The 27,822-nt window shown below is 32.9% G+C and overlaps 2 protein-coding genes across 2 annotated transcripts; both read right to left on the bottom strand.

Annotated features, from left to right (window-relative positions):
• Positions 1–1,197: 1,197 nt before the first annotated feature.
• LOTGIDRAFT_152593 (hypothetical protein) lies at positions 1,198–2,601 on the bottom strand (the record flags this gene model as incomplete). Its single annotated transcript, XM_009053122.1, has 1 exon — positions 1,198–2,601. One exon carries the CDS (start codon positions 2,599–2,601, stop codon positions 1,198–1,200), a length of 1,404 nt encoding a protein of 467 aa, XP_009051370.1.
• A 2,094-nt stretch (positions 2,602–4,695) lies between these two features.
• LOTGIDRAFT_152594 (hypothetical protein) lies at positions 4,696–27,822 on the bottom strand (the record flags this gene model as incomplete). The annotated part of the gene is made up of 40 exons (XM_009053123.1): positions 4,696–5,574; positions 6,015–6,092; positions 6,430–6,667; positions 7,050–7,213; positions 7,689–7,799; positions 8,359–9,376; positions 9,596–9,828; positions 10,484–10,693; positions 11,328–11,489; positions 11,716–11,827; positions 11,987–12,049; positions 12,550–12,622; positions 13,042–13,096; positions 13,314–13,415; positions 13,726–13,927; positions 14,386–14,505; positions 14,855–15,028; positions 15,415–15,539; positions 16,235–16,455; positions 16,786–16,876; positions 17,231–17,301; positions 17,924–18,036; positions 18,663–18,742; positions 19,143–19,182; positions 19,347–19,424; positions 19,999–20,152; positions 20,608–20,681; positions 21,061–21,143; positions 21,373–21,491; positions 21,822–22,869; positions 23,158–23,224; positions 23,462–23,562; positions 23,702–23,750; positions 24,071–24,200; positions 24,469–24,547; positions 24,884–24,985; positions 25,300–25,437; positions 25,629–25,742; positions 25,909–25,989; positions 27,661–27,822. The coding sequence occupies 40 exons, from the start codon at positions 27,820–27,822 to the stop codon at positions 4,696–4,698; spliced, it is 7,314 nt and encodes a 2,437-aa protein (XP_009051371.1).

Here is a 27,822-nt window from a genome sequence, read left to right on the forward strand (position 1 = left end):
CGATATATAACAAAAGTTTTTTCTGCAGAACCTAACATTTCCACTTTTGTCGCTGGATTTTTTATTTTGAAATTTTTGGTTTTTTTCTTCTGGTTAATAAACATCTAAATTGCGAACTAAAATTAATTTTCAAAATTTCAATATTACTTCCAGTTTTGACGTTATTCGCTTGAAATTTCATCTTGAAAAAATGTGGCTATTATGTATAATTGTGCTTATAAAGATATTAGAATAAAAAAATCCGAAAGAATTTTCAGCCATATGACCATTTTTGTAAAGCTCTAAAGAGTTGAGAGTTCAATCTGATTTGTATTGTTTCGGTATCTGTGGAAACTACGATTGATTGCGCAAAAAAGTACGGATATTTTGACGAAATAGACAAATAAGTCAAAAAAGGTGGATTTCTGTTTCTCCTTCCCTTAATTTTCGGGGGCTGCTGGGGCAATGGCAGGGGGAGTAAGCTCGGTTGTTTCAGCGGCAAATAAGAAAAAGGCAGAATACACCGCAGCCAGAGAAAAACGTAGACATAACTTAGAAATGGAAAAATTAGCCAAAGGTTCGGGCATAAAAGATATCTTATCAACAATCAAACAATTCAACCGTGAAACCAAGAAAACAGTAAAAGGGAATAAAACTTAGACATTCGCACCGGTGATGGTTTTAAAAACTTAGGTCCCCCTTCTTTCTATACATTTACAGAGTAAATCGTGCTTTAACTTCGATTTAAACCTTGTTCTATCACAACTAAGCGCCACCCACTCAACGAAATGAACAAATGGCATTTTCGATATCATGTTATAAAGACATTAATTGCTTTTTAAATTGTTTTTAATGCCTAAACGGATTACATCTATATCATGATTTATTTATCACGTCGAAATTTAATGTAAATGTAATGTCGGTTGGTTTACAAATAACTTTGTACCTTGTTACAGAAAACATAATAAATCAAACTACGCAATTTGCATTTCCATTTTAAATCGTTTCAAAGTCTAGCAACTTTAACAGTTATAGAATATTTTCTACGCATGAAAAAAATGTTTCAACAATATCATACTGCTCCCGTTTTCTTAGGCGAAATTTTGTAAGCCCACTTTCACAGATAGTTTTATTAAAAAACTGACCTTGTTTAAAAGAAGAACCTTAGAACAAATGAAATTATCATCATCGAAACTGGACTGCAACAAATTCTTTTCATCAATCAAAAAGTATTGTTTCCGCCTCAGTTGGTCTTTCATCGACGTTACCTTTCAATAGATTGTAAGCACTAGATACCATGACGTCTTTATGAAGCCAGATTGCTAAAATCAGCACAATTAGATAGAGAACCATTTCCATCAGATACGCAAATCCTGGATAGATAGACACTGTAGCTCCATAAGTATAATTAAAAATAACAGATCCTAAAACTTTAGAAGCGGTCTCCGCACAAGCAAGGACTGCAAATGCTTTACCAACATCTGAATCATCGACATGTTTACTCATGAGAGATCGCACTGCAGACACCAACATACCACCAATCGCTCCTATCACCACTGAAGTAAACACCATCCATGTTTCATAACAAAATCCTGCCCATAACGTTCTTATCAATTTACAGCAGGTCCCCAGAATGATGATGGTACTATCTGCTAGATTGAAATAAGAAGTTAATAGTGGTGTCAACACCATCAATGTGACTCCCATCATGGTGTACTCGACAGATAATAAGTATCCGTACCACGGTGTCGGCCATGACAGTGGGTACTTTCTAACAAATAATACCGTGACATCCTGATCTCCAACTTTACATGTTTGATTCAAAGTTGTCATGATCACCAAGATTATGAAAATTTTCGTAGTGTTCAGTTTGCTAGATTTCAGGTGAACGGTAATTGAGTCTCTAAACCCAGTCGGTGTACACAAGCCTGATTTACCAGAGTCTGGTTCTTCTTGTTCCGATTCCTGAATGCAACAAACAGTTATCAGAACAGAAAATGCATGCAAGAAACACACAACGGTTAATGTGGTTTTGATATCAGTGTACTCTTGGATTGTGCCTGATAAAAGGGAACCCGCAAACAATCCAAAATAGTTCATAGCTAAAAGACGACTCAATGCTCCAGTTCGGTGTTTCCGTTCCGTTATATCTGAGAGATGACTATTCACTGCCATAGTTATCACTGAACTTTTTCCAAAGATGCCTTGAACAGCTGAACCACACAGAATAAGTGCAATCGTCCATTCGTTTTGTCTTAAACTTGCCACATATAAGAGAACAGCAAACACACTACCAAGGCTGGGTACCATCATTGGTAACTTCCGGCTGTGCTTATCACTCCATGCTCCCCAAACCAGACCAAGAACTATAGCAGGAACGTTCACAAGTATTCGATAGTAAATCAAATAGGTTGAAGCTCTTTCTTGTATGTTTTCTTGTTGAAGTTTAGATTGTGAAGATGTATCTACACAGATGGATGTATTTTCTGGAAAATTGTCTCTGCAAATAGCATGGATGATGTACGGTCTAATTGTTGCGTCCAGCATAGACTCTCCGGCTTTATATAAGAAAAATACAACTCCTGTGATTAAACCTTGCTTGGATAAAATTCCCCAAACCATCTTCACTTTATCACAATATACACTGTGTTTTCACTGATTTTTAAAAAGGATTCATTTAATGCATGTGCCAGACAATTCTTTCGAAATTCAAAAATTGATGTTGCCGAACGTTTCCAAATAACGCTGTATTATCTTTTGAGATCTTACGATAGTCATCACTTAATAAAACTTATTTTAGGAAACGTGTTAACTTAAATAACTGCAACTTTGAAAACATTTACTTCAATCAATTATCCTGGTAAATGGCAAGACACATTTTCGAAAAACTTTCCAGATTTAAATTAACGAGGTAAAATAGATTGCTAGCCCAATACCCGATCAATTTAGACTGAAAGAAATAATGCGTAGCATGATTGAGACAAGAAAAATCTGGCTTCAGAATTAATCAATATGGAATATCATTGAATCGATTGAAAGGACAAGAAATTCAAGATGTACTTAAAGGAACCAATGTCAATCACATTTATTCAGGCGTAATTTGTTTATAATCACTTCTGTTACGAAACAATTTTTTATAAGTTGGCCTACGCAATAAAACTTTCTTTGTTGTATGTGAACAATCAATAGGTGTACTACTTCAGACAAAGACAACGTTCATGTAAAGAAGATCAAAATGGAAAAACAGGAAACCATAAAATCAGAGAAACGGTTCACAAAGGATAAGAGGGCATGTCAAATTCGGAGAATAATATCTGTTAAGAGATGTCCGATTTTTTCAGAGAAATATATTTCCAAAAAGGTCCTCCGTTAAAGTTCTACTGGAACAGAAGACTGTCGAGAGGTTACAGGATGGGTTTATCCTAAGAGGTAGATAAATATATAGTAACACCTGGTTTCAATCAAACTCTCAGAAGAATATTGTTCTTTCCAGAGTGCCATGTTAAGATTAAAATGATGATGTCCACGCCAATCTTAAAGGGATTGTAAAGAGGTTTTCTAAACTTTTTATGTGTATCAGGGACACTGATCAATTTGCACCATTCCAATTTTCATTCCGACGTCTGTGGTTCTTGCAATTCAGTGCCACAGAAAACCTCTTTACATTCCCTTTAATATGAAAATCCCAACTAATTTCCGATATTCCGAACTTTTGAAAACAGCCTTCTGTGAACCTTTTGATCGACCTTTTATATTTTACTATTAAGTAAGTTTTAAGTGCCCGTTTCTTTAAATAGTCTGAATGGAAGTGGAAGATTAAAGATCGAACGTCAATCATTCTATTAAAGTAAATCACGTCGCCTCATCCATAATCATAGACTAATTATAGCAGATCTTGTCGCTTCTCTAGTCATACAATTATTTCTGAAGAGAAGATGGTTAATATAGAGGAAAATAGTAGAATTAAAGGAATACAATCGTCTTAATAAGGGGATTCCAGCCTTTTCCTATCTACTCCTTCCAGATCCTTGATCGATTGAATCCACCCATCCTACCCCACCCCCCAAAAAATGGATTGCCTCCCTGCAAAAATTCAGACAACCGGCCAATTCAGTTCCTGCATCTAAACATCATTTCCACTCTTTATATATTACTTTCCTCTCCGAACAATCAAGTCCGGCTACGGGCTTGTTCTTGCAATAACTTGGTCAGTAACAGTAAGCCTATTTAATCGTTGGACCCACCCAGTGCCACAAATATACAACAGTATTCCTGTACATTACGCCATTATAATGTGGGCAAAAACTTACACCATAGTTGCCTCACCAAGTGGTGATATTCCCAATATCCCAAAACGAGGACCCAGCGACTTCTTTTTTCAGGTTGTCGCCGTTTATTGTATAGATATAAAGTGCTTGGACTTCAATGTCTGATTCATCCGCCATGTTGTTTTCCTCTCAAGCATGTGTGTCTTCGCCTATGGCCTACGCTCATATGGACAACGCGGCGTATTACGCTGTGTCATTTCCAGGCGTAATCTGACGCAACAGAATCAACATTTGACAGAGCAAGATTTTCAGATGAATGTTGCCAGATCACGTGGACGGTGAGTGCAGAATAGAATAAACACACAACTAATTATCTAGATTTGCCATTTTATCAATTATTCAATTCATCAATTACAAACATGATTGTCATTATGAAGATGATAACTTCTTATAAGTTATGATAACCAAGAAAAGATTGGATCAATTCATCAGGATTGGACATGATCAAAAAATCATCTCCTGCATCAACAGGAGCTTCAATTAATGTTTCGACTTCTTCCACGGGAGATCTAGCTTGAGAACTCGACTGATTTGAGGTTCTTCTTACATTTGAGATACTTCCTGAAGATTTATTAGGCTGGTGCTGTGCTACTTGGCTTGTTTTCTTAGAAGCCTGAATTGGGATTTGTTTTGGGATTGGTTTGTTTTGAGCCTTGGCTGTAGTAGCAGCATGTGCCAGAGATTGATTCAGCAAAGACACAGTCCCTTTTGAAACCATGAACTTCTGTGATGGCTCAACTGAAGCAGTGCTTTGCTTTGTTGAAAACAGTGGGAGGCTTTTGGTAGGGGCAACAGCTGTTGACGATGGTTTGACATCCTTTTTAACATTAGTTACTGCCTGCATCAATATATTCTTCATTGGTTCAGCAATCTTTAAAGCTGATTTAGAAGTACCATCAGATTTACCTTTATCCCCTTGCTCTGTAGTTTTAGACGACATAAGCTGTCCTGTAGCATGTGATTGTGGTTTCACATTAGATGTATCCGATTTTCCAAGATTTGATGCTAAAAGACTTTTGGAACTGACAGGTGAAGATAAGTAACTACCAGTTGGTGTTTCTGGTGTAGCAATATATCTACTGCTAGACAGGCTTGGTGTAGAAGGTGAGTTGGGTACAGGAGAGCTACAGGTGCTCAGTCCTGATACTCTCTTGGGTGGTGGTGAGAAGAATATGCTCTCTTTGTCTGATTTGGATGGGGAAAATAAGGAAGAGTCTGACTGACTTTCTTGTGGTTTAAATAAGGTAAGCGCAGGTCTGTGAGGGATCTGAAAGACAAATAATATTCTATATACAGTATTCTGAAGGAAAACTTAGACTTTGAATACTTGGTTAATAAGAACATGCGCATCAAACTTTTTTAAAAGTGATTTCTTGATACTTTCAAAAATTTACAGTCTGCCGCTTCTGAAATGAACAAGAGTTATTTGTGAATGGGTCATTTAGGCTAGTGAAGATGGGCACTGACATACAAAGCACAATGGCGGAATTCATTCAGGATATCAGAATAATTTTATTTTTCTATAAATTTGACCTGCCTGTACCAACACTATCCAAATGACAATCTAAGATCTTTGACCTTTGATTACTCAGGGGAACTGGAAATTGAAAAATCTTAGGCAAGCTTTGGACATAATGAGAAACAATATGCATGCAATAAGATCATTTGCTTATAAAATAAAATAGAAAGTAAAAGAGCATACCATACCTGAGGTAATTTAGTTTGATTTTGTCTCTGTTGACAAAATTTACTAGCTTGTTCTATAACTGCTATATTGTTGTCAACCTTGAAAAAAAAAATTATCAAGTTGTTTTCATGTGCCATGTATTTTTATGATTAGTGCATTTATCATAATAATAACCTACTAGTTGAAATTATTAGAATGTATATTGTCATATTGTGGTCTGGATCAGTGCATCTTAACAAGAGTTACTTTTCTTCTAGTTCAGCCAAAATGCTTGCCCTCGCTGTCATGTCAAGTGTCTGGAAGGATTTAATAAATACAGAGAATGGCTGAACTTCTACTCTGGTTTTAGAAAACCCTCAACGGTCTCCAGTTTTCAGACAAAATGAAGGTCTTCTTGCATGAAATCAGTAGATTTGTACAGCTCTTAAGACATACCTTATCTCTCCTGGCCAATCTATAAGTTCTTATGAACAATTTATTGGTCAATTCTGTGAGTTTGTTTATCTTATGTACACCATGATGCCAAACTTTATAAACATCCATTAAAAATGACAATCTCTTTTCTTCATTGTTCTCCTTGTCTAACTGATCACATTTATTCATTAGGACATCGATTGTATTTTTATAGGCTTGTTTCCATAAATAGATTCTTTCACTATCTCGCAGAAATTTCCTATAAAAGTTTTATGTCTACTTATTTATGTATTGGTAGCCTATCACTTTTCAAAAATAAAATCTAAAGTCAGGTTTGCTTACATTTAAATAACTACCAGTTGCCAATTGAGATAAGCCCACTCACCCAATAAATTCTTAGTAAATTCCAACATTATGTGAATATCTACACAACAAATTTGACCTGAAAACAACTTTGGTCTCTGTCATGTTCACAAGCCAAGGTTTACATACTTCCAGTAAATCAAGGGCAGTAATTCAATATTTATTTAATGGTGATCAGATTCGAACTCATCCAAAATATTGCTCTTGGATCAAAATTCAATGGATGGCAAATAAAATAACCTTGCTGAAAAAGTCAGATGAGTTTACAAGTTTCTTACTTGCCAGAATCTGGAACTCTAAGTAGTTGAACATGTACATTATACAGCATTCTATTGTCATTTAATTCTTTTAATATATCTAACAACAAACATATAGCTTTATTCATATGACTAGCAAAACTACCAGCTCTATCTATTTCTTGTACTGGTATTTTCCATATACCCTGTAATATGTACCAATGGGGATATGGTTATCACAATCTATAAGTCATCAAAAGCAATCAGATTGCCATGCAAAAACTCAAATATGGATAAAAATTGGATTAAACAAGGTGAATGCAGATACAGTAAGCACTTATTGCCCAAATTAATCAACCTGCCAAAGAAACCAAATATCTGATATAAGATTTATTCAAGCAAGCAACAAACTAGATTTTGTTCAATTGAGGACTTTTGACTTCTGATGGACTGTGATTTGGATGTATCAGTTATTTTCACCAATTTGAGGACTAAAAATAGCTTTAAAGAATTGTCAATGGGAAGATAGGAAGGGAGCATTGTTATCCAAATAGATATAAACAGGTTGGTCCACCCAATCAATGTGCTTTCAAGCAGTTTTTTTAGACAAAATAAAAGGAGTTAAAAGATTTTCATGTAGAATGAGTAATTCTTGAGAATCTTTTCATATCTCAAACATACCTGAAAGAAATTTGCTGTTTTCCTCTCATGAAATAATCCTGGAGATGACATATGATCTGTTTTCTGCCAATGGTTGGTTCCTAATAACAGATCTCTGGCAAACTGTAGATTCTGAAATTGAAGAATGATTTGAATCAAACTGCTTGCTTAATGAGACTTAAGATTTATTAAACTCAAGCTTCTCATGGCTAATATTATACAACTTACTTTTCTTTGGACTTAAAAGAGATTGTAAAACCTTTAAATCACTTACGATGAAGTCTGTGAACATCACAATTTTCAATAATAGGTATTGTAAAGAAGTATCAATCTGCTCCATTCCAATTTGCAATCAGACGTCTGTGGTTCTATCAATTCTACTAAAACTAAGTGATTTATGACGTCACCCCCGCAAACGTCTTATGTGATACATTATGTGACGTCATAAATCACTTAGTTTTAGTGAAATTACAGGAACCACACACGTGAAATGGTGCAAATTGAAGCTATCAGTGTCGCCGATAAGCATAACAAATTTAGAAATCATCTTAACAATCCCTTTAAGTTTCTACGAAAATTATACCAGGGGTCATTACATATTGATATCACATTTGATATCTAGATATTCTATTCCTTATGTTGAAACATTCACAGTAATAAATTTGTATTGATGAAAAGAGATTGTACAAACCTTGTGATTTTTAGAGTAAGTATACGCATATGCTAATCTGTAAACTGATTTATAATGATTAGGAAATCTGGATAAACACATATTTAATGTTTTCATACAACTTGATATTAGTTCTTTCCGTTTTACTTCAGGATCAACTACTTGAGCTTCTGCATCATCTTTTGGTTTATCCTGAATTTTCCTTTCAGAATCAGTCTTTGGAGTATTGGAATGCGTTTTTAAATCTACTCTTTGATCAGGATAGAGACATGTTTTCTTTGAAAGATCCTCATCACTTTCAGTCAGGTCAATGACCATGTCTTCCTCAGTTTTTGAAGCTGCAGCACTTTCACATTGTGTTTCATCTTTGTTTGAATTTTCAGATTTAGAGTTGTCCCCTTTTGGGGCAGACTTTTTACATTCAGAGACAAAAACATTTTGATTTTCAGATTTAGAGTCATCCACATTTGAATTTTCTGCTTTACAATCATCCACATTTGAATTTTCTGATTTAGAGTTGTCCACATTAATATTGTCAGATTTAGAGTTATCCATTTTGGGATTTTCAGATTTGTCTGTGTCAGGTTTTGCACTAATATTCTCCTTTTCTGTCTTGTCAGTAACAGTAGTTTCAGATTTTGGACTCATTTCTGAGTAAAAACTTGGTGCTTCTTTGGCAGTTTCCATACTCATTCCACCGACTTCTTTAGTAAATTGATTGTCACTGGTGTCCATTTTCTCAGGTTGTTCTGAACCTGCTCCTTCAGCACCATCAAATGCAGCAGAAGGCACAAACGGTTCTGTGGTCTGCTTTTCTAATTTGATTGGTTTCTCAACAGACTCTGTACTCTCTTTACCTGCTTTGTTAGAACCAGGGTTCTCAACCAAAGAAGAGCTATTATTATCTGTATCAGAACCTGAGGAACTACTCATTAGTTTAGAGTAAGTATGGTCTTGAGGTGTCATATGATAAACTGGTTTCTGTTTTGAGAAGCAGTAAGCAGAATTTGAGGAACTGTCTTCATTTGTCGATTCTCTTCTGAAAGAAAACCAAATAGTTTCATGAACTGATCTGGGAAATCTGAGTTTTATTCAAGATGGTAGACTAAGGTTGTATGACTGTGATCCTCGGAATAGAGCTTTGATCAGCATAAGTTAGTTTTCTCTTGATTTCACTGATCAATCAATAATCATCCATAAAAAATAAAAAAAAAAACACTACCTTCCCCGAAATTAAAGACAAGCACTGGATAATTACCTTTCCTGTCTTTTTTCTCGCCCTTTAGCAAAAGGACTGTTGGCTGCTTCAGTGATGTATTCTTCAAATAATTTATAGTCATGTGTCCCATCATCTCTAATAAGATGTTTTAGTATGGTGGCATGAAGTCTATAAAACACCTCCAAAGCTTCTATAGCAAGATGGGGTGGACTGTGAGAAAACACTATTTTCTTAGGATAAACTGCTTCATCTTCATGTAAGTATATTGCTGCCTGAAACACAACAGATTGCTCAAGTAAACTTCAGATACCTGTTTCTTACAAAACTGTTTAAAGGTGCATTCTGCTTCTTTTGATGGTTGAATTTTTTTTTTTTTTCAAATTTGTGAAAACTATAAACCAAAATCTACAGAAATGTATCCCTTAACATATCTGAAAATTTTACCAAAAAAAACCATTTATAAAGTTTACGTAACCTTCTGCTTTTTGGAGGCTGTATGTATGGATCTGAGTAAAATTAAACACCTAATTGTAGAGAAATATGTCTCCTATGTATTCTAAAGGATTCAACAAATATTACCAAGCTATTATAAAGCCAAACATCAAAACTAGGTCAAACTGCTTAATTAACAATTAGTACTCTCCATTTTTAATTTACCCTTTTAAAACAAAGTTTGGTTTTCCTCAATGTAGAATACATTATTATCATATTATTATTTAAGATATTGGATTTTACTATAATATGAAAATGTTGTATGTTTCTTTGTTATAGTCTTGATAGTTAATAACAATATTAGTTATTACAATATCATTACTAGGACTATGGTTAATACGATCCAAGTGAAGGTTAACCATGGGTTGTATTATCATTCTGAAAAGGTAGCTGGAAGGTAATAGGACAAGATATATATATTCAATATTACTCTACCTGTCTATAGTGTTCTAAATAATCTTTAGGATGGGCTCTTTTCTTCTCTTTGATCTTTCCCATCATATAGTGATGTAACCACTCTTCTTCACTACCGTCGGCTTCACATTCACTGGCTTTCCAGTAACAATTTCTAGCTATCTGTAACATCTCTGGTTTCATATCATTGACAATCTGCAGTAATTCTTGATCTAATGAGAACCAGTCCTTCTATAAGTATAAATGAATGGAAAAATGTGAAATGGTTTTACCTCATGGTCTTTGAAGTGGTATACCATTTTTAAAGGAAGGCTTAAAAGTCCAATGCAAATATATTTAACACATCAGTCTATGTAACAGAATTTTATAATGGTTATAAATACCAATTTATCTCATTTTGTGATTAAAAATATAACAAAACATAGGTAGAAGAAACCCCTGAAATATTGCTATATAACAAAAATCCAACATTTTTAAGAGTCATATAATTTGTCAATAAATCTCTTGAACATATTGTACATTTTTCAATAAATTGCCAAAATCCAATTGCAAAATCTAATTTAGAAAAAGTGACTTTAAAAACAGCTTTTTCAAAGCAGAATATCAAATATAAAGGTTAAATTGATCATAGAGATTAGAGTTATTTCAACTACCTAAAATCTACATAAAATCAGAGTGCCTTATCCTTTTTGTGAAAACAACAAATAGTAACGCTGAGAACAAAGACACAATCTTGATGTCACATAAACTAGATATTTGAAGCAAATAAAACAAGGGTTAACGCACTTTGAAGACTTATCAGTATGAAATGAAATTATTAGCCAGGCTGAAATTATTGAGTCAAATACAATCTAGGATTACCTACCAGTTTTAGCTGACGTGAAGAATGAGAGTGAAGTTGATAAGCTAATGAACCGTATTCTATCCACAATGTTCTAGTTGTATCATTAATCTCTACAGCTCTCTTGAAACATCTTAAAGCAGCAATTGCTTTTTTGTGGATTGGCATGTCCAGTTTTAATTCCATCTGAAACATCATAAAAGAAATTAAATTATTGCTTTGTAGATCAATCACATGCTTACAATTACAACAACACAAAACACTCAACTTTCCAATTAATTTGCTCCTTTTGTGAGCTATGGAAGCTAAATCTAATGCAAGGAATCTTGTATGTATGGAGTCATACAATTCATGAATGAATGTTTCCCTTAATCCTATTTTGATATTAAAAACAGGAAAACAGGAAATTTACCGAATTCAGCTTTTGTTCTAGTTGACTCATCCTAGCTAAAGCTGTTCCAGCCCAAGAATCTAATCTCTTTGGATTTACACACAAATCACATTGATAAAATCGGATAGCTTTCCTGAAATATAAAAACATTAATGAAATTTTGGTTTGATGATAATAAACATATCTTTGCTTTAGTTATTATTCTTCTTTTTTTTTAATCAAATTTTTCATCATCAATTCACAAGTACTCATCATTAAATATATTTGAAGTTTTAAAAGCATGATAACTTACGAAGTTTCCTTGTTTTTGAAATAATAATCAGCTAACAAATAATAGAGTTCTTTTAACACCAGACTGAAATAAATTTTATTATTATAGTTGATTCACAAACCACAAAGAGTATGTTATATGACCAGTATCACTTATCACACCATTTCTAAATTTTTTATGTGTTTCAGGGACGCTGATAACATCAATTTGCACCATTTCAATAAAACTAAGTGTTTGATGACATCACTAATTGTGAAGGTTCTTATGTGATACAAGCACATTTTGCAATTAGTCAAATCATGAAACATTTATTTTTTGTGGAATTGCAGGAACCACTGACTAAAAATTGGAATGTTGTTAGTGTCCCTGATACACATACAAAATTCAAAAAATTATCTTTACAATCCCTTAAAGTTATTAAGAAACTGAGTTAAATAGCTGCTATTTCAATGATCAAAATATATAAGTGGTATTATTTCTTGCAAAAAACTTCAATATCAGATTTATTCATTCAGGAAAGGGAGCAGCTCTGAACTTTACATAATACTCTAAACAATATCAATATAATGAATATAATTACTTACTTGTCAGTTTCAAAACTTGGTGGTGTATTAACATCTCCATCTATATATTTAACTACAGTATCAACTTTACCAGCTATAATATAAATCACAGTGCTGACATCCAAACCCTGGCTCAGTGAGTCCAGTGTTCGATACCAATATAAATCTAGATAATACCTTGCATTTGGTATTAACCTGACACTGGCTAACGTGGAAAAAGTGTTCAATGGTTCGGATGGGACAACAGGGGCCCAGTATGCTATAGACAGTGCACATAAAAGAAATTGGGCTAATGCTTATGTACCAAACAAAATTTTCTTCATTGCACACCGAGTGGCATTGCCTGTCTTCATTAGTCCAATCATAAAAATTCATTTTATTTTCATTTTAAAATCTAAACCAATGTTTTAATGTACAAAATAATTAGTCACATCCCTAAAATCTATGACAAGGCGTAAATCATTTGTGAATTTTCCACATAAATTATAACATATATTCAGTAAATTACCATACCTCCTCCTAATTCTTCTGGTACTAATACAAAAACCCTTCTTAATAATCCTTCCAGCTAGAATAATCAATATAATAATAAACACATTTTTTTCATTTTGTAGGGATTATAGCAAAAAAGTTAAAATACAAAAAGCTAAAATACAAAAATATTTCTTTATCTGATTGTAGACAAACCAGATGTTGGATTGACTCTTCAATAATAACCATTTTTGAAAGTGTTCATCCTTGAGTGAAAATAAACAATTTCACAAATAATATCAGAGACTATTTACCTCTGTTGATACTGTACTAGTTTTATAACTATCAAACTCTGGTACAGTTGAGGGTTTATAATATTCAAATACTGCTTGAGCTCTTGTCCATGTCAGAGAGATCTGTAAAAGAATTAAGTTCAAAATCAAAATCAAACACCTGATGGTACTTCTCTTTGGAGGAGCCACTACTTTAAAATTTTTGATTGATGAAATTGTCTTGCTTGTAGTTGTACAGATTTTATTTTCAACTTTTAATATAGGATACATTAAACTTTTGGATCAAATCTAAAACCATAAACAAAGGTATATGGATTCAAGTTATCTGTTAGTCTGAAAACAGATCTCTAGGATGTGATTTCACAAGTTTTTATATATTAACAATGAGCTACATCCATCCTTAACCCAAAATAAACAGAATTTAACTACATACTGGAGGTGAATTGTGATCGTGCAATCTTCTACTTTTGGATTTTTTATTAGGATGACCGTAAAGACAGTAAATGCATTGTTCAAAAGCCACATCTAACTCTTCTTTTAAACTGGCTGACAATTTACTCTTGTTTCTTTCTTTACGTAATACTTTAAGAAATAATAATAATACTGCACCATTATTCTTCGTACACCATGAATGTCTGAATAGATATAAAAGATAAAGATTGTTTTAATTCCTTGTTCATATGAATTATTTTCTTCAGTGAATACTTGTTCATTTATTGGAGCTTTCTGAAGGTGAACCACCTGAAGCACATACACAATTGAAACATATTTACACTACTAGTTTATATCAAAATAACACAAGATTTAGCAAATATCTAATATATAATACAGAAATATTAAAACAGAACCTAAAAGAACATGTTGTTGTTACTATGAGTTTCGCGCAATGCGATCTTCAGACAACTGACTTATGTCATGTCATGTCATAATATCTTACCCAATACAAATAAACTGTCTTACTGTTAAATAATATGAACAAAAAGCTTCAAATATGACGTGTGTCACATGCTTAAGTGCTCTAAATAGGATACTTGAGGGTTTGAACCACAAAATACCTAAATTTATATAAGAATAAACACTAAGGTGAACTTACCTTCCTAGATATTCATGAGCAACACTTAACAACATTAAAGAAGTACTTATAGCTCCTTCTAAAACATCAGCTTGATCTTTAGATTGACTAGCTATCATAGAATGTAGCTTCACCTCTTCACTACAAATAATAATAAACAGCCAAGTTTAAGTTCAGGAGAATTAGTCTTTTTGAGGAAAATGCATGCAAAATGTCATAATTTACTTGTCAATAACTTTGAAGAATACATCTGTTTGGAAATGAGGTTGTGCTTTTCCAATTTCTCCTATCTTTTTAAACAAATTCTAATTGCTTATATTTCCAAAATATAGAAGTTTATTGGTCCAAACGACCACTTTAACCCTAGGCCTTGGAATTTAAAAACACATCAATCCTGATGATCATATATATAATTGAAATCTTTAAACTGACAAACCCTTAATATCAAAACCATAACAAGCCAACATAGAGGATGTAAAGACATACTTACTGGTGTATAAGTCTATATAACAATAACCATGGTATGACAGTTCCTACTGGCATCTCAGTAACATTGGGTGAAACATCCATCATTGTCTCTATAATCTTGATTAAATTCTCACTAAATCTTATTTTATTGAAGGATGGTAAACCTTTACTAGCAGTTACATCTTTTTCAAATGCCCTTTAAAAAATGAAAATATGACTGTTAAATGGAAAGTAAAGAGGTCTTCTAAACTGATTTTCAATCACACGTCTGTGGTTCTTGCAATTCCTCGTAAACTTTGTGTTTTATAATGTCACTTTTGCACGATCCTAAAATACAAAAAGAACTTTTGCAATACTGACATCATAAAATACTTACTTTTAGTGGAGTTGCAAGAGACAAATATCTGATTGATAATTGGAATGGTGCAAATTGATGATATTCGATCTACTCGTAGGCACACCTGATGTCAGTCTTTCATATGAAATTTCTAAAGGTAGCTAAAACTGAATTCATTGATTGATTGTGACAAATATACAGTGTAACTAGTTGAAAATACAATAAATATACTCAAATATAATTACTTATTTAAAGAGTTAAGAACTTCCACCATAGTTTTGGCCCATTCTTCACGTTGTGTTGGGGTAGCTGCTTTACGATAATAATGTAATGCCTCACTATAACAGACTTCACCCCATAAAATACATTTCTACAAAATGATTTATACAGAATTATTATCAAATCAATTATTTTATTGGGCACAAGAATGATCTGAGAATCAATAGAGGCAAAAATTAAGTAAAAAAAAATTAAGCCTTAATTTTCTAAAATGAGACTGTAAAACCTGACCTTCAAGGTCAATTAGCATATTGATTATGATTGGAAGAAAATTGAGTTCTAGACCAATGAGATTCTTTGAAATTCAACATATATACCAGTCTCCAGTCATACAAATTTCAGTCTGCTACCTTCAAGGTTAATTTTTGTTCAGGTCTTCCAGTTTTCCAACAGTTATCAGATTATCTAACAAAACCAAACCAAACCAATGACTACCATTCCACTACCAATCAACAAGGATTAGCATTATCAGAACAAGTTTGGAAGAATGAAGAAGATCACACCCCCCAGGGACAAGTCTCACCGCGAGATTACGAGATCTTATGAAGTATCAACAACCAAACCAACAACACAGCATCATCCAATTTGAACCAACCCAACTACCAACTACTACGACTACCAACCAACAACTACCTAGTTTGCTATATCAGCTTTCGCTGGAAGTGAACGTTAACTTGTCATCTGCCAACCATTGATACAAATTTCGGTCTGGGTTAATTAGAAAATAGACAGACAACAATTGAAGATTTACTATCTTAACACTGAAGTAATGTCTGATGCTCTTACCTGCATATCTCCATCTTTAAATAAAGCTTTCTGTAAAAGTTTGATTTGACTATGTCTTTCACTGGGAGCTACAGAAGATTGTGGAACCTTATTACGAGACTCTTCAAATGTCTTTAATAAGGTATCTATAACTTTATCATATGATTCAGATTCAAATAGTTTCTGTGTTTGACCTAATGAATGACTTCTCTGTACATTGTCTTTTCTATTAGTAACTTTTTCTGTAAAAGAGAAAATAGTCCTGAGTATCAAACAGGATGAGCCAAAAAGGTACTAGCAGTAATTATAGAATTTCAAGACCGATTTCTCATTTATCCACATCTTAATCAGATTAAAAATGTAGCTTTTATCTTGTGAACGTAAACCACACACCCTTATCAATAATTTGTAACCAATGACCTTTTTCATACATACTGATATAATACTCAGAAGTGTGTGTTCGTAATTACAAAACAAACTGTATGTAGAAGTGTATTGATTGGCCTGTATAAAAATCATTTAAACTTATGAATTATATATATTAACTCTAAACATGTTCAGTACAGGCCTACCTGGTGTAATGAGCTGATCAGAATGACAATTTTGTAGTTTAATAAATAACTTGGACTCTTTCTCTTCTAGTTCTTTAAGATAATATAAAACCTAGAAATATAAACACAATTATTTCCCTTGGATTAAATGTACTTCTTACTACATCAATTTTGTGCAATTCTTATACTTGATATTCAACATACATTTTACTATTTACCTGGGTGAAAAATAATAAGCCAATAGTAAATGTTTATGGAACAAAGATAGGTAAAAAAGATGCCAAAAAGACACATAACTATCACATACATCTTTCCCTGATTATCCATATCCATTTTCAGGTGGGTATAATTCTCAAATAACTAGAAAAGATGACTTATTCAAGACTTTAACATGCAGACTGAAATTAGGACCCACGTCCATCATTTGTTTGACATATACATGCAAATGAAAGTATCGTTGAATTACCTGTTCAAAACAAACAACAGCCTGTTCAATATCACCTTGTAATAGATAAAATCTTCCTCGTAACCAATGTACTAAAAAATAAGATTATTAATTTTACATAACATGGCACGTAAAGATGCCCAAAAATATTGTGACACTCTCCTGGGAATCTTGAGGCGACAATCCAGTTCTTGAACATCTTTCAGAACGGCTCAAAATTTCAGCATGATGTGTCATAAGAAATTAAATTTGGCAGATCCTAAAAAACCTAGGCTGTAAAATATGGTTATTTCTTTCTGTCTTTCTTAAAACATTTAGTGAAGCCATTGAAACCCGCACACCATACTCTAACATGTCATTTTAGTCCATAAAAATTACATGAAAACTCTCACCTCTAATACAATAAGAAGGACTATCTTGAATTATGAAGACTCTCACCTCAGATACAGTAGGAAGGACTATCTTGAATTATGAAAACTCTCACATCAGATACAGTAGGAAGGACCATCAAGAATTATGAAAACTCTCACCTCTTATACAGTAGGAAGGACTATCTTGAAATATGAAAACTCTCACCTCTAATACAATAAGAAGGACTATCTTGAATTATGAAAACTCTCACCTCTAATACAATAAGAAGGACTATCTTGATTTATGAAAACTCTCACCTCTAATACAATAAGAAGGACCATCTTGAATTATGAAAACTCTAACCTCTTATACAGTAGGAAGGACTATCTTGAATTACAGTGGGAAATCCAATACAGAATAAAATATACCATAAATCTTCTCTTAAATATCTACTGAATATATCTTCTATTTCATCTCTATATAGAACAACAGACATTTATATTTCAAAGCCTTTTACCATATTTCAATATCAGTATTTTCAGTAAATGCATCTATTGAATTTTTCATAAATGCACTTTAAATGGGCAGATACGCCATTTTGGAGGGTAAATTTGAGTCTTGAATATATGTGAGTAGTCTTCAGAAGTACTAGAAATGTATAAAAATCGCATAATTACTCCCAAAATATCTCATATTTCCTACTTCTATTATTGTCTTTTCTATATGGCAGTGTCCAAAAAAAGGAAATTTGTCTTTTTAGCTTTCAATTGCGGATAAATACAATTTAGTCCAAGCTTTTCTCCTTAAACTCTTATATATTTTTGTTTTGCTTCATTAGAAATCAAATGAAGAATTTGAACCAACATTTCCTTCAGAAACCCAATCTGTAGGAACACTGGAAACATGACATCATTTTCTTAACAAATGGTGGTTGTGGTTTCTAATCTTGGTCAGCTTTTGAAAAATCTGGTAACCTTAAATAAGTCATTTTTCCTAATACATTCAATCGACCTAGATGTAAATGGGTATGGATAATAGGGTAAAGATAAATGCCTGCTTTAGGGGCCACGATTTACAAAGGAATAGTTCAAAATGAACTTACCTAGATAACACATCCTTTTCCAATGAGCCATTAATTCTAACATATTCATCTAAGAGTAATTCGCATCCCACTAGACCAATCTACAATATAATACAGTCATGCTATTCAAATTCTATTGTACTTTAGCCTTCATATTGTCAATTGACCTTCCCATGTTAATTTGTCCAGCTTATTGTCATTTGCCCTTCTTATTGTCATTTGGTGTTCCTATTGTCATTTGGTCTTCTTATTGTCATTTGGCTTTGCTATAGTCATTTGGCCTTCCTATTGTCATTTGGTCTTCCTATGGTCATTTCGCTTTCCTGTGGTTATTTGGCCTCTGACTAACTATTACTACTGAATGGAATATTGAGAATTGTTACTTTCTTGGAGAAAGTCTGGAACTGATATTAAAAGGTACTGTTTCAAACCTATGAGTAAGTGAATGAGGAATGAGTCACAATAACTCAATGAGTCACAATACTTTCAATCAGTACTTACTTTTGAAAAATCATACTTCATGTCTATGGGTATACTTTCACTGAAATATACAACACATATATAGATTGATTTATTTAGATTTAAACCCTTAAATGGACAGGAGAACTCTGAAACTGAAACAACTACATTATACTTGGATAACAGCTCAGGTTCACCATCGGTGGCTGGTAGAGTTGAAAATGTAAATATGAAAATAATTCCTACCTGAAGAGATCAGGAAAAGATGTGATTGGTCTTAAAGTTTTAAATACATCTAGAAATGATTTATGTACTTCTTCTTGCCTACAAATACAATGAAAAAATTCATAGAATAAAATAAAATCAAAAGTTTGTTATCAAATACATTGTATATGTTACTGAGTAAGACTCTGGCTCACTAAACAAAAGGTTGTCATAATCTGACCATTTAAAGGGATAGATGCGCCATTCTTTATGACCAATCATACTTTATTCTCAGAAACACAATTTTTTAGCTAAGCCAATCATATACAGTGTTCACATCTCACCGTCAAAATTTTAGCCTTCATCCATGTGTGTCTGCATTTGAATGTTAAAATTTATTCAATTTTCAATTCAAAAAGATAGTCTGTGATATATAGAAAAGACATACATAGTGAGTAAAATTCCCATGAATTTCAAATACCTCTGAAGACTATTAACATATTTTCAAGACTCAAATCAACACCTCAAAATGGAGCATCTGTCCCTTTAATGCATCAACAAGAATAATGTCCTGAATGGCCTCAGATGCATGCCACTAAACCCTCATTTGCAGTTTCCTGGAGGAGAACCCTACCACAGGAGGAGTCTCAGCCCCTACTCCTAATTCAATGACCTTCTTACGACCCTGACTTACCATATTTTATGGTCTTGATGAGCCAGAGTTATTAGATATTTTATACAGAGATGAACAATACCACCATTTTTAATACAAGATTTTATAAATTCTCTAACATCTTTATCTTCTGTTGTTTTTAAATATTCTACATCTTCAGTTTTTACTACAACATCTAGAAATATAATTCAGTTTAACAAGTAAGAACTGTCAGTCCCCAATCAGCTAATAAAGATAAATATATTTACTCAATCCTATTACATCGGGTTGTAACAAAATTATTAAATAAGCTGCTATATTGATTATCTTATGTTATTGAATGATAGAGCAAGGCAATATATACTGACATTGCAATAAATAACAGTACAGGAATTTATATCCTTATCAAAATGTTCTTATTTATAAACACCAAAATGTCGCAATTTTTGTCATATATAATATTATGAAGTTATTTGCCGTAGGTTTTGCTAATATCCATAGTTGACCAGTAATAGTTGATAATGTATTTTGAAATAAAAATGGCTATGAATTCATATATTGTGATATATTAATAAGAGATTTTGTAATATCCATTAGATTCAATAATACCCAAACCTATTGAAATTGTCTGTGATATGAACAAATACTAACCTTTTTTATTTGTTTCTTGTTCTGATTCAGTTTCATCACTTCTCATTTCTTCATCATCTTCTTCATCATTTTGACTGAAAAAAAAAAAATTCGATTCAAGCTTTTAAGCTTTTCTTTATTCTACTATCATAGTGTACAAAAGTGTTACTAAAAGATTGAGAAAAATTAGTTATCAATTTCTATTTCAATATAATTTATAGTGCCTAGATTATCCAATCTACATTTCAATAAATGTCAAGAGTCATGGATAAGAATAAAGAAAAAAATATAACTTGACAAAATTCTTTGAGCTTTGCGATTTCCTCTATCTCATGCAGATATCTTCAAATTTGATACCTTGTGTAGAAAGATAAACCCTTTTAACAATGGTTGCAAAAAAATTATATTCCAAGACTCAAAGTGACATAAAGTAAAGATGATGATGTTAATGTTATGTAATGTATAGTAACTTACACTAAACTTGATGGTAAAAATTTCTGTAACAATTCCTGAAAGTTGACACTTTCTTCTTGTTTTTGATCTTTGGTATGTTTTACCTGTTATAATTAATATAATACAGCAAATTTGACAGGAGCCAAGGGTTATTAAAGGTTCCAAGCCCATTGTATGTGTATCAGGGATACCTATAGCTTCTTTATGCACCATTCCAATATCACAAAATTTTGTCAAAGCTTAATGAAATGACAAATTGTGCTGGAATATATTTAGATACCAAATAATGTACAATATAAGAGATGGGTTAATTCTATATTAACTATAACTTACTCTAGCAGATCGTCTTTTATTACCATATCTATCATCTAAATATAACCTTTTACGTTTTTTATTCAGATCATTCCGGGAGGTTGGGGTACCAGGTTTAGCTTCATTATCTTTAAACAAACCTACAATATAAAAATCTAATTTAAATACTAGAACTTTGGCATTTCTTTCAGCATGGATGTAATTTGATATCAGGAATATTTTTTTGTTTAAAATAAAATCAAACCATGTCAACAAAGCTTTATGATTAATTCATATTGATAAAATTTGAAAAACATTATTAATGATGTCATCAAGTGATTCAAGTCACTTATCTCATAAATAGAATAACTGAAAATACCCATAGAAAATATCTCAAACAGTTACATTGAAGGTTTATTTCCAAACACAAATAAAAAATTTAAGTGGGTGAAATAAAATGTGAATGTATCATCACTAAAAAAAAATCTTACTTCCATAATCAAAATCCTGAACAACATCTTCTGCAGGAAGGAAATCACCAACAATCATATTAGCCAATATACTACTGGTCTTTGGTTTTTGCTGGGAGCTGCTTTTATTTGCAGATGAGGAGATTTCTGCATCTGTCTTTTCAGCTGCCTTGGGAAATATTGATTGATTTTCAGTGGACACCTCTACCACAACACAGTCTGAGTCTACATTGTCTTGGTTTGTTGTTTGGGTATTAGATGATTCTTGTGTGGTAGACATCTGTGATGACTGTTGAGAATCTGCAGGTGTTGTTACTGATGAATCAGCTGCTACTTTTGCTGCTACCTGAGCAAGAATATTGGAAGCTGTCATCTCTACATCTGATACCTGGGAAACAGGTTGACTTTCCATTTGTGAAGATACTTTGCTGTCTTCTTTGAACGAGGATTGACTACTGGATATTTTAACTTGAGATGACATTGGATCATCTGTTTCAATTTTCTGAGATGACTGGCTATCTGCTGCTTCACTGTCAACTGTTGTTACTTGACTTGTGGTCCCAGCCTCTGTTAATTGTGATGATGGAAGACTGGTAGCAACAACATTTGTGGAAGAAGAAACCTGACTGTCAGAAGAAGATGTTTTGACTTCTGCTGCTGGACCATTACTAACTGTGTTGGCTGATTTCTGGCTGTCTACATCCTGTTCGAGATCTAAAATCACCACACTTTCACTGCTACTCTGTTCTGTTAACTCTGTCATTTCTGCATCAGAGTCTTGACTGGATTCAGTAAAACTCGTATCAAGATCCGGCTTGGTTTCTATTGCAGTAGTTTCATCTGGTCCAGGCTTTTCAATATCTTTCGGTTCTTTTGTTTCCAAAGATTTATTTTCAGCATCTGCTTTGGAAGTCACTGAGCAAGCACTTTCTACCTTGTCCTGTTTAATAGTATTAGACTCCATCTTGGTGTCTTCTTTGTCAGAAACCTCTTTTTTAGGGACATCTGTTTCCATTGGCTGTTCTAGAACATTCTCATAATCACTCATATCAATAGGCAGACACAAACTCTAAAATTTAGATAAATACAGTTTTCAAAAACCTAATTATGAGAGCTAGAGAGGGAGTGAGTAGCTGAGCCACCGCAATTTTATATATCCACGACTAACAACATATTAGCTTTACCCTGATAAAAAATATAATTCAGCCTGCCCAAACCAAGCAATGTACAACAATCTACAAGACTTGAAGTAATTTCATGTTAACCTCTTTGCAAATCTGAAGATGCTTTCTACCATATATCCTAGACCTTATTCCCAAATCCAAGACACACAGGACACCTATGAAATATTACTTACTACAGAACGATTTGGTTCCAACGCATAATTAATCAGTGATACCAAACATTCTCCAACTCTCTTCCAACTAAAATAAAAAAAAATACAAACCCAAAATGAAATTTATTACTTTCATGATAATTTATTCACTTTATTGGGCTAATGAAACCAGCAATGTCATTACATTGCAATAAGACAGATTTTGCCAAAATAGAGGTTAAATTTTCAAACTTTCTCTTTTATTTCCAACTGTAATAATATAATGAACGTCTAAACATAATTTGTTTCCAAAACATTATTGAACAAAGAGAAACTATTAACTTACGTGTACTTATCTATTTTTTCTGGTAGCTTAATAACTGGAGGGGGCTGAGGTTTAGCTAATTCTCGCCTTTTATCTCTTATATTTATAGCTTCCTTGATATACTAGAAATATAAAACATCTCATAAACAATAGCTCCTATTTCATTGATATACTTGGAAGAAAAAGAAAAAAAAAATTTTTTTAAAAAAGGAAATATCTTGTAAATTTGAAATAACTATAAAAACAATCATATTACATTACCTCTTCAGCTTCCTTCTTCTCACATTTGTTACGTTCAACAACAGGATCACTAAAATAACAAATTATAATTCAATAAATTTAAGTGATTCTGTTGGATAGCTTCAAAATAATACTAAATATCTCCCATTGACCACAAATTCATGTTTTATTTTACATCAATCCTCATTTTCATCATGACATAGAGGGATATTAATTTTGTCTATGACAAATTTTCAAATAAAAGCAGTAGCAATTTGGTTGCTTTTTAGTCATTTCCATAGTCCTTTAGCAACGGAACAATATTATCCACATCTAAGATACATATAATATACTACCGGTCCTAAAGGAATATTTCAAAATCTGAATTGATTATGAACAAGTAATATTTACCATAAAGAGAATAGTCGCTTGGACATAGACTTTAACTCTGGTTGTTCCTTAAATATCTGATCTCTTATAGCTAATCCCTTGCCATAACTAGAATCTAACTCTAGACTTTTAGCTATATATTCTAAACAATCTGAAAAATACCACAAATATAAATTCTGTTGTGTTGAATATTGCATGGTAAGTCAAGTCTTGTTTCAGATTTTCAAATAAGAAAAAGATAAAAAATTAGTTATTTGCATCTACTGATAAGCTAAGCTAAAGCTACATTATAAATATGTAAATATTGTTCTATATAATTTGAACAAATATCTTGTAATTGACAAAGTATTTTATTAGATTAGAAAATCGGGAAAAGTTGCTCAAAATTTTGCAAATATCTTAAAAATAATGCTACTTACTCCACATGTTATTATAAGCATAAGTTATAGTTACAATTCTATCTAGACATGGCCAGTGGTTAGGATTACACACCAATCCCTGAAATGATTAAAACATATCATTTATAAGAATATTACAATACAAAGAATCATATATCATTGCTTCAATATATCAGTCATAAAGAAACTGTAAAATAATTGTTAATTTTACTAAGATTTCTGATGGATACTTGTCATAAAATAACTAGAAAGATGTCTAAAATATAACTACATGTATATAAGAAAATATTATTAAGTTACAAACTTATCATATCATTATCAAACACTGGGATCTGAAGTAAGATTGCCAATACAATATTGAGATTTCTGATGACTTCTTTTATTCAGACCAAGTTTGCCGCTCTTACTCTGGGTATTTCATATATTGATAACTAACCTGTTCAAAAGCTAATTTAGCTAATGAGTAATTATGTTCATTAACGGCTATTTTACCAATCTTAAACCATACTGTCACTTCACTTTCATCTATCTTAACAGCCTGAAATAGTGATACAAATCACATCATATCATATTGAATACAAATGAAATTGAAACACAGGAATCTTCATTTCTATATGTCTCACCAAACTTGTAACATGTATAATCGGGGCATTCAAAAAGGGAGCAGATTGATTTAATGGGGAGGGGGAGGGTCTCTGCTTGGGTTAAGATATGGGCAGAAGCTCTAAAAATCACATTTTTGAAATTTCTTAAAAATGTACCCCACTGGCAATGACTTGCCACCTTCAAAGCAAATAAGAAAGATGAGATAATTTTTAAACCAGAATGGAGAGTATATAAAAGATTGGTTACCTCTAAATAATGTTGTAAGGCTGTTTTCTCATCTTGTCTACTTAAAGCGATACCTGCCAGATTTTTATGAACTGAGTACAAGAGGGCAAGACCTGGATGTATAGCTCCTTCAACTTCATTTTCTATCAGTTCTTTAGCCTGTAACACAAATCAACTAAGGCACAAATTTTAAATAATAATAAATAAGTTTCACATTAACATTTGAGTAACAATTATGCATAAGAATGGCTGAATAATTCAATTATGCAGCACATGGATACAAATTTAAAAGTGTGGCATTTGACAAAGTGGGCCTAAAAAGGTGATTGAACTGAAAGTAATATCTTTACCTCATCAAGAAAAGGATGATCTATAATCTGAAGAAATGTTGACTCAGAATCAAATATGTTTCCTTGTCTCTGTAAAACCAAAGCTTTATTGTACCATCCAAATACTTCAGCTTCCTGTAAAGAAAAGATACATTTAAAACCAAAATCCATAACTTGTAGGTTAATACAGCATAAGCATAATAATGATACAACTTTACAATAACAGCAGATCTGCCAGGCTTAAGCTTAAAATTAAAGATGGAGGTCACATAAAACATAAGGGAAATCAACAAATACATACCTTTGCCTCTTTAGTAAGAGCTTCTGATGAGCTCGAGTCACTTCCATCAGAAGAACTTTCATTCAATGCTGCAATGCGAATCTGGAAAGTAGGAAAAATGTTTTCCACATCATTGTCATTGATTATCTGCTGAGTAGTTACATAATGTAAGTACAAACAATGTGGACTAATTATGACCCATATAACATGCAGAGTATCATATATATATATACTATCATACCTAACAACTGTACCATACGTACGAATGGACCAAGATAATATAGCACTATGTAAAAACAACAAAGTCCCCCCCCACCTTTCTTTTTTATCTTCAAGCTTTTATTCCCGAAAACATCAGAACTTAGTGTCTGTTGAACATTTAACAATTCTTATCATACCATTCCTAGTGTTTACTACCACTCATCCAATTCTAGAACCATGTTCCTAAAATGGACAAATGCATTCTTTATTTTTTTCAATTTTTCATTTTCGCTTCTCTGCCGCCGACAGCAACCGGAAACGCCATTATTTACATTTATCGCGCAAGCGCACTATGAAATAGTCAGTCACATCGCCTCACGTCAAATCGGTCATTTGGCAAATTGGACATGAAGATGCCATTTCGACTTTTATAGTAATTATCCCTTTGAATAGTAAGAATTCTATTCTCAAGACAAAGTCTCACATTCTATTACCCCTAATTATTTCCCGATCGCATAATTATATGGTGAGTGTGGCTGCAAATCCATATAAGGCCTACTTCATTTTTTTAAATTTTGCTTTGTTTTATTTTTGATTCAAGATTAAAAAAATTGTTTTGGTTGACATAAATCAAAATGTATTAGGTGCTTTTTCTTCTTTAATATATATGCCTGTCAGTTGACTTGCTCTAGCGATGTACGGTAGCTAACATTCTTATTGCATGTCTAAGATAGTTATTTTGGGTGGTGCCATTACAACTATAGCTATAATTTCTACCCACGTTATAACATTATTATCTCATGAACAATTTTATCTCATATTCTCCTAGAATCAGTGGGATTTACAGGTGAAAGAAAGTCGTTAGATCTAGTCTTATTCCATTGATGCTATAACCTGGATGTATTCTGTTCGTGAACATTGATTTTCTGGACTTCGACTTTTATTGAACGTTATAGGCCAAATCCATATAAGGTACGTGACTTATTTCTAATTGTACGAATTTTAATTAACTTCTTACTTCTAGTGGTAATATATCATCCAAATAGTGGAACCTATCATTATAATTTTAGTGGCTTTTTTATGATGATTAGGGATGTGTGTGTGGAGGGGATGAGGGAAAATTTGTTTTCTCATGTAGCTTTGCAGTTTCGGTGGGTTCGTTTTGCCGCATTGCCCAACTTGCCGCATCGTGCCCATCTGCACAAAACGACTTGTAAAACGAAACTACAGTTTTCTTATAAAATCCGGAATGGCCATTTGTTTCACATGAAACGAAATATTTCAATCTGTTGTCCCGCATCGATTTTCTTTTTAGTTATAATTCGGACCTGTTAGGGAAATCGAAACTATAGTTTCAAGACTTTCGTACTGTGCCTTTTTACAGAGGCATACTCTTCGCTATGACAATACTGAGTTTTCAAAATATAACCCTCACCGATCACGGTTTTAGATTCAGCAATACTTATTTTCCTGTGGATCCATCTGAACATTTTTTCTAAACAATCGCAGGTTCGTCTATTTTTGTCTCCAACTGCCGACGGAAGTGTGGAGCCAATCAACCCCAGCTTCTACCTTGTCTACCAGGACAATCTGGGACTTATCTGGAATCAGTGGGGGTTGAGCCACTGCCGAATTATAGAGCACATCGAATACGAGAATTTCAAACTTCTCCTCGCTTGATAATTCAGATTTACTATTCAGAAGATTTTTACTTTCAGACATTTCAGTTACCAT

The sequence above is a fragment of the Lottia gigantea genome, assembly GCF_000327385.1.
Source record: "Lottia gigantea unplaced genomic scaffold LOTGIsca_2, whole genome shotgun sequence".
Taxonomy (NCBI): domain Eukaryota; kingdom Metazoa; phylum Mollusca; class Gastropoda; family Lottiidae; genus Lottia; species Lottia gigantea.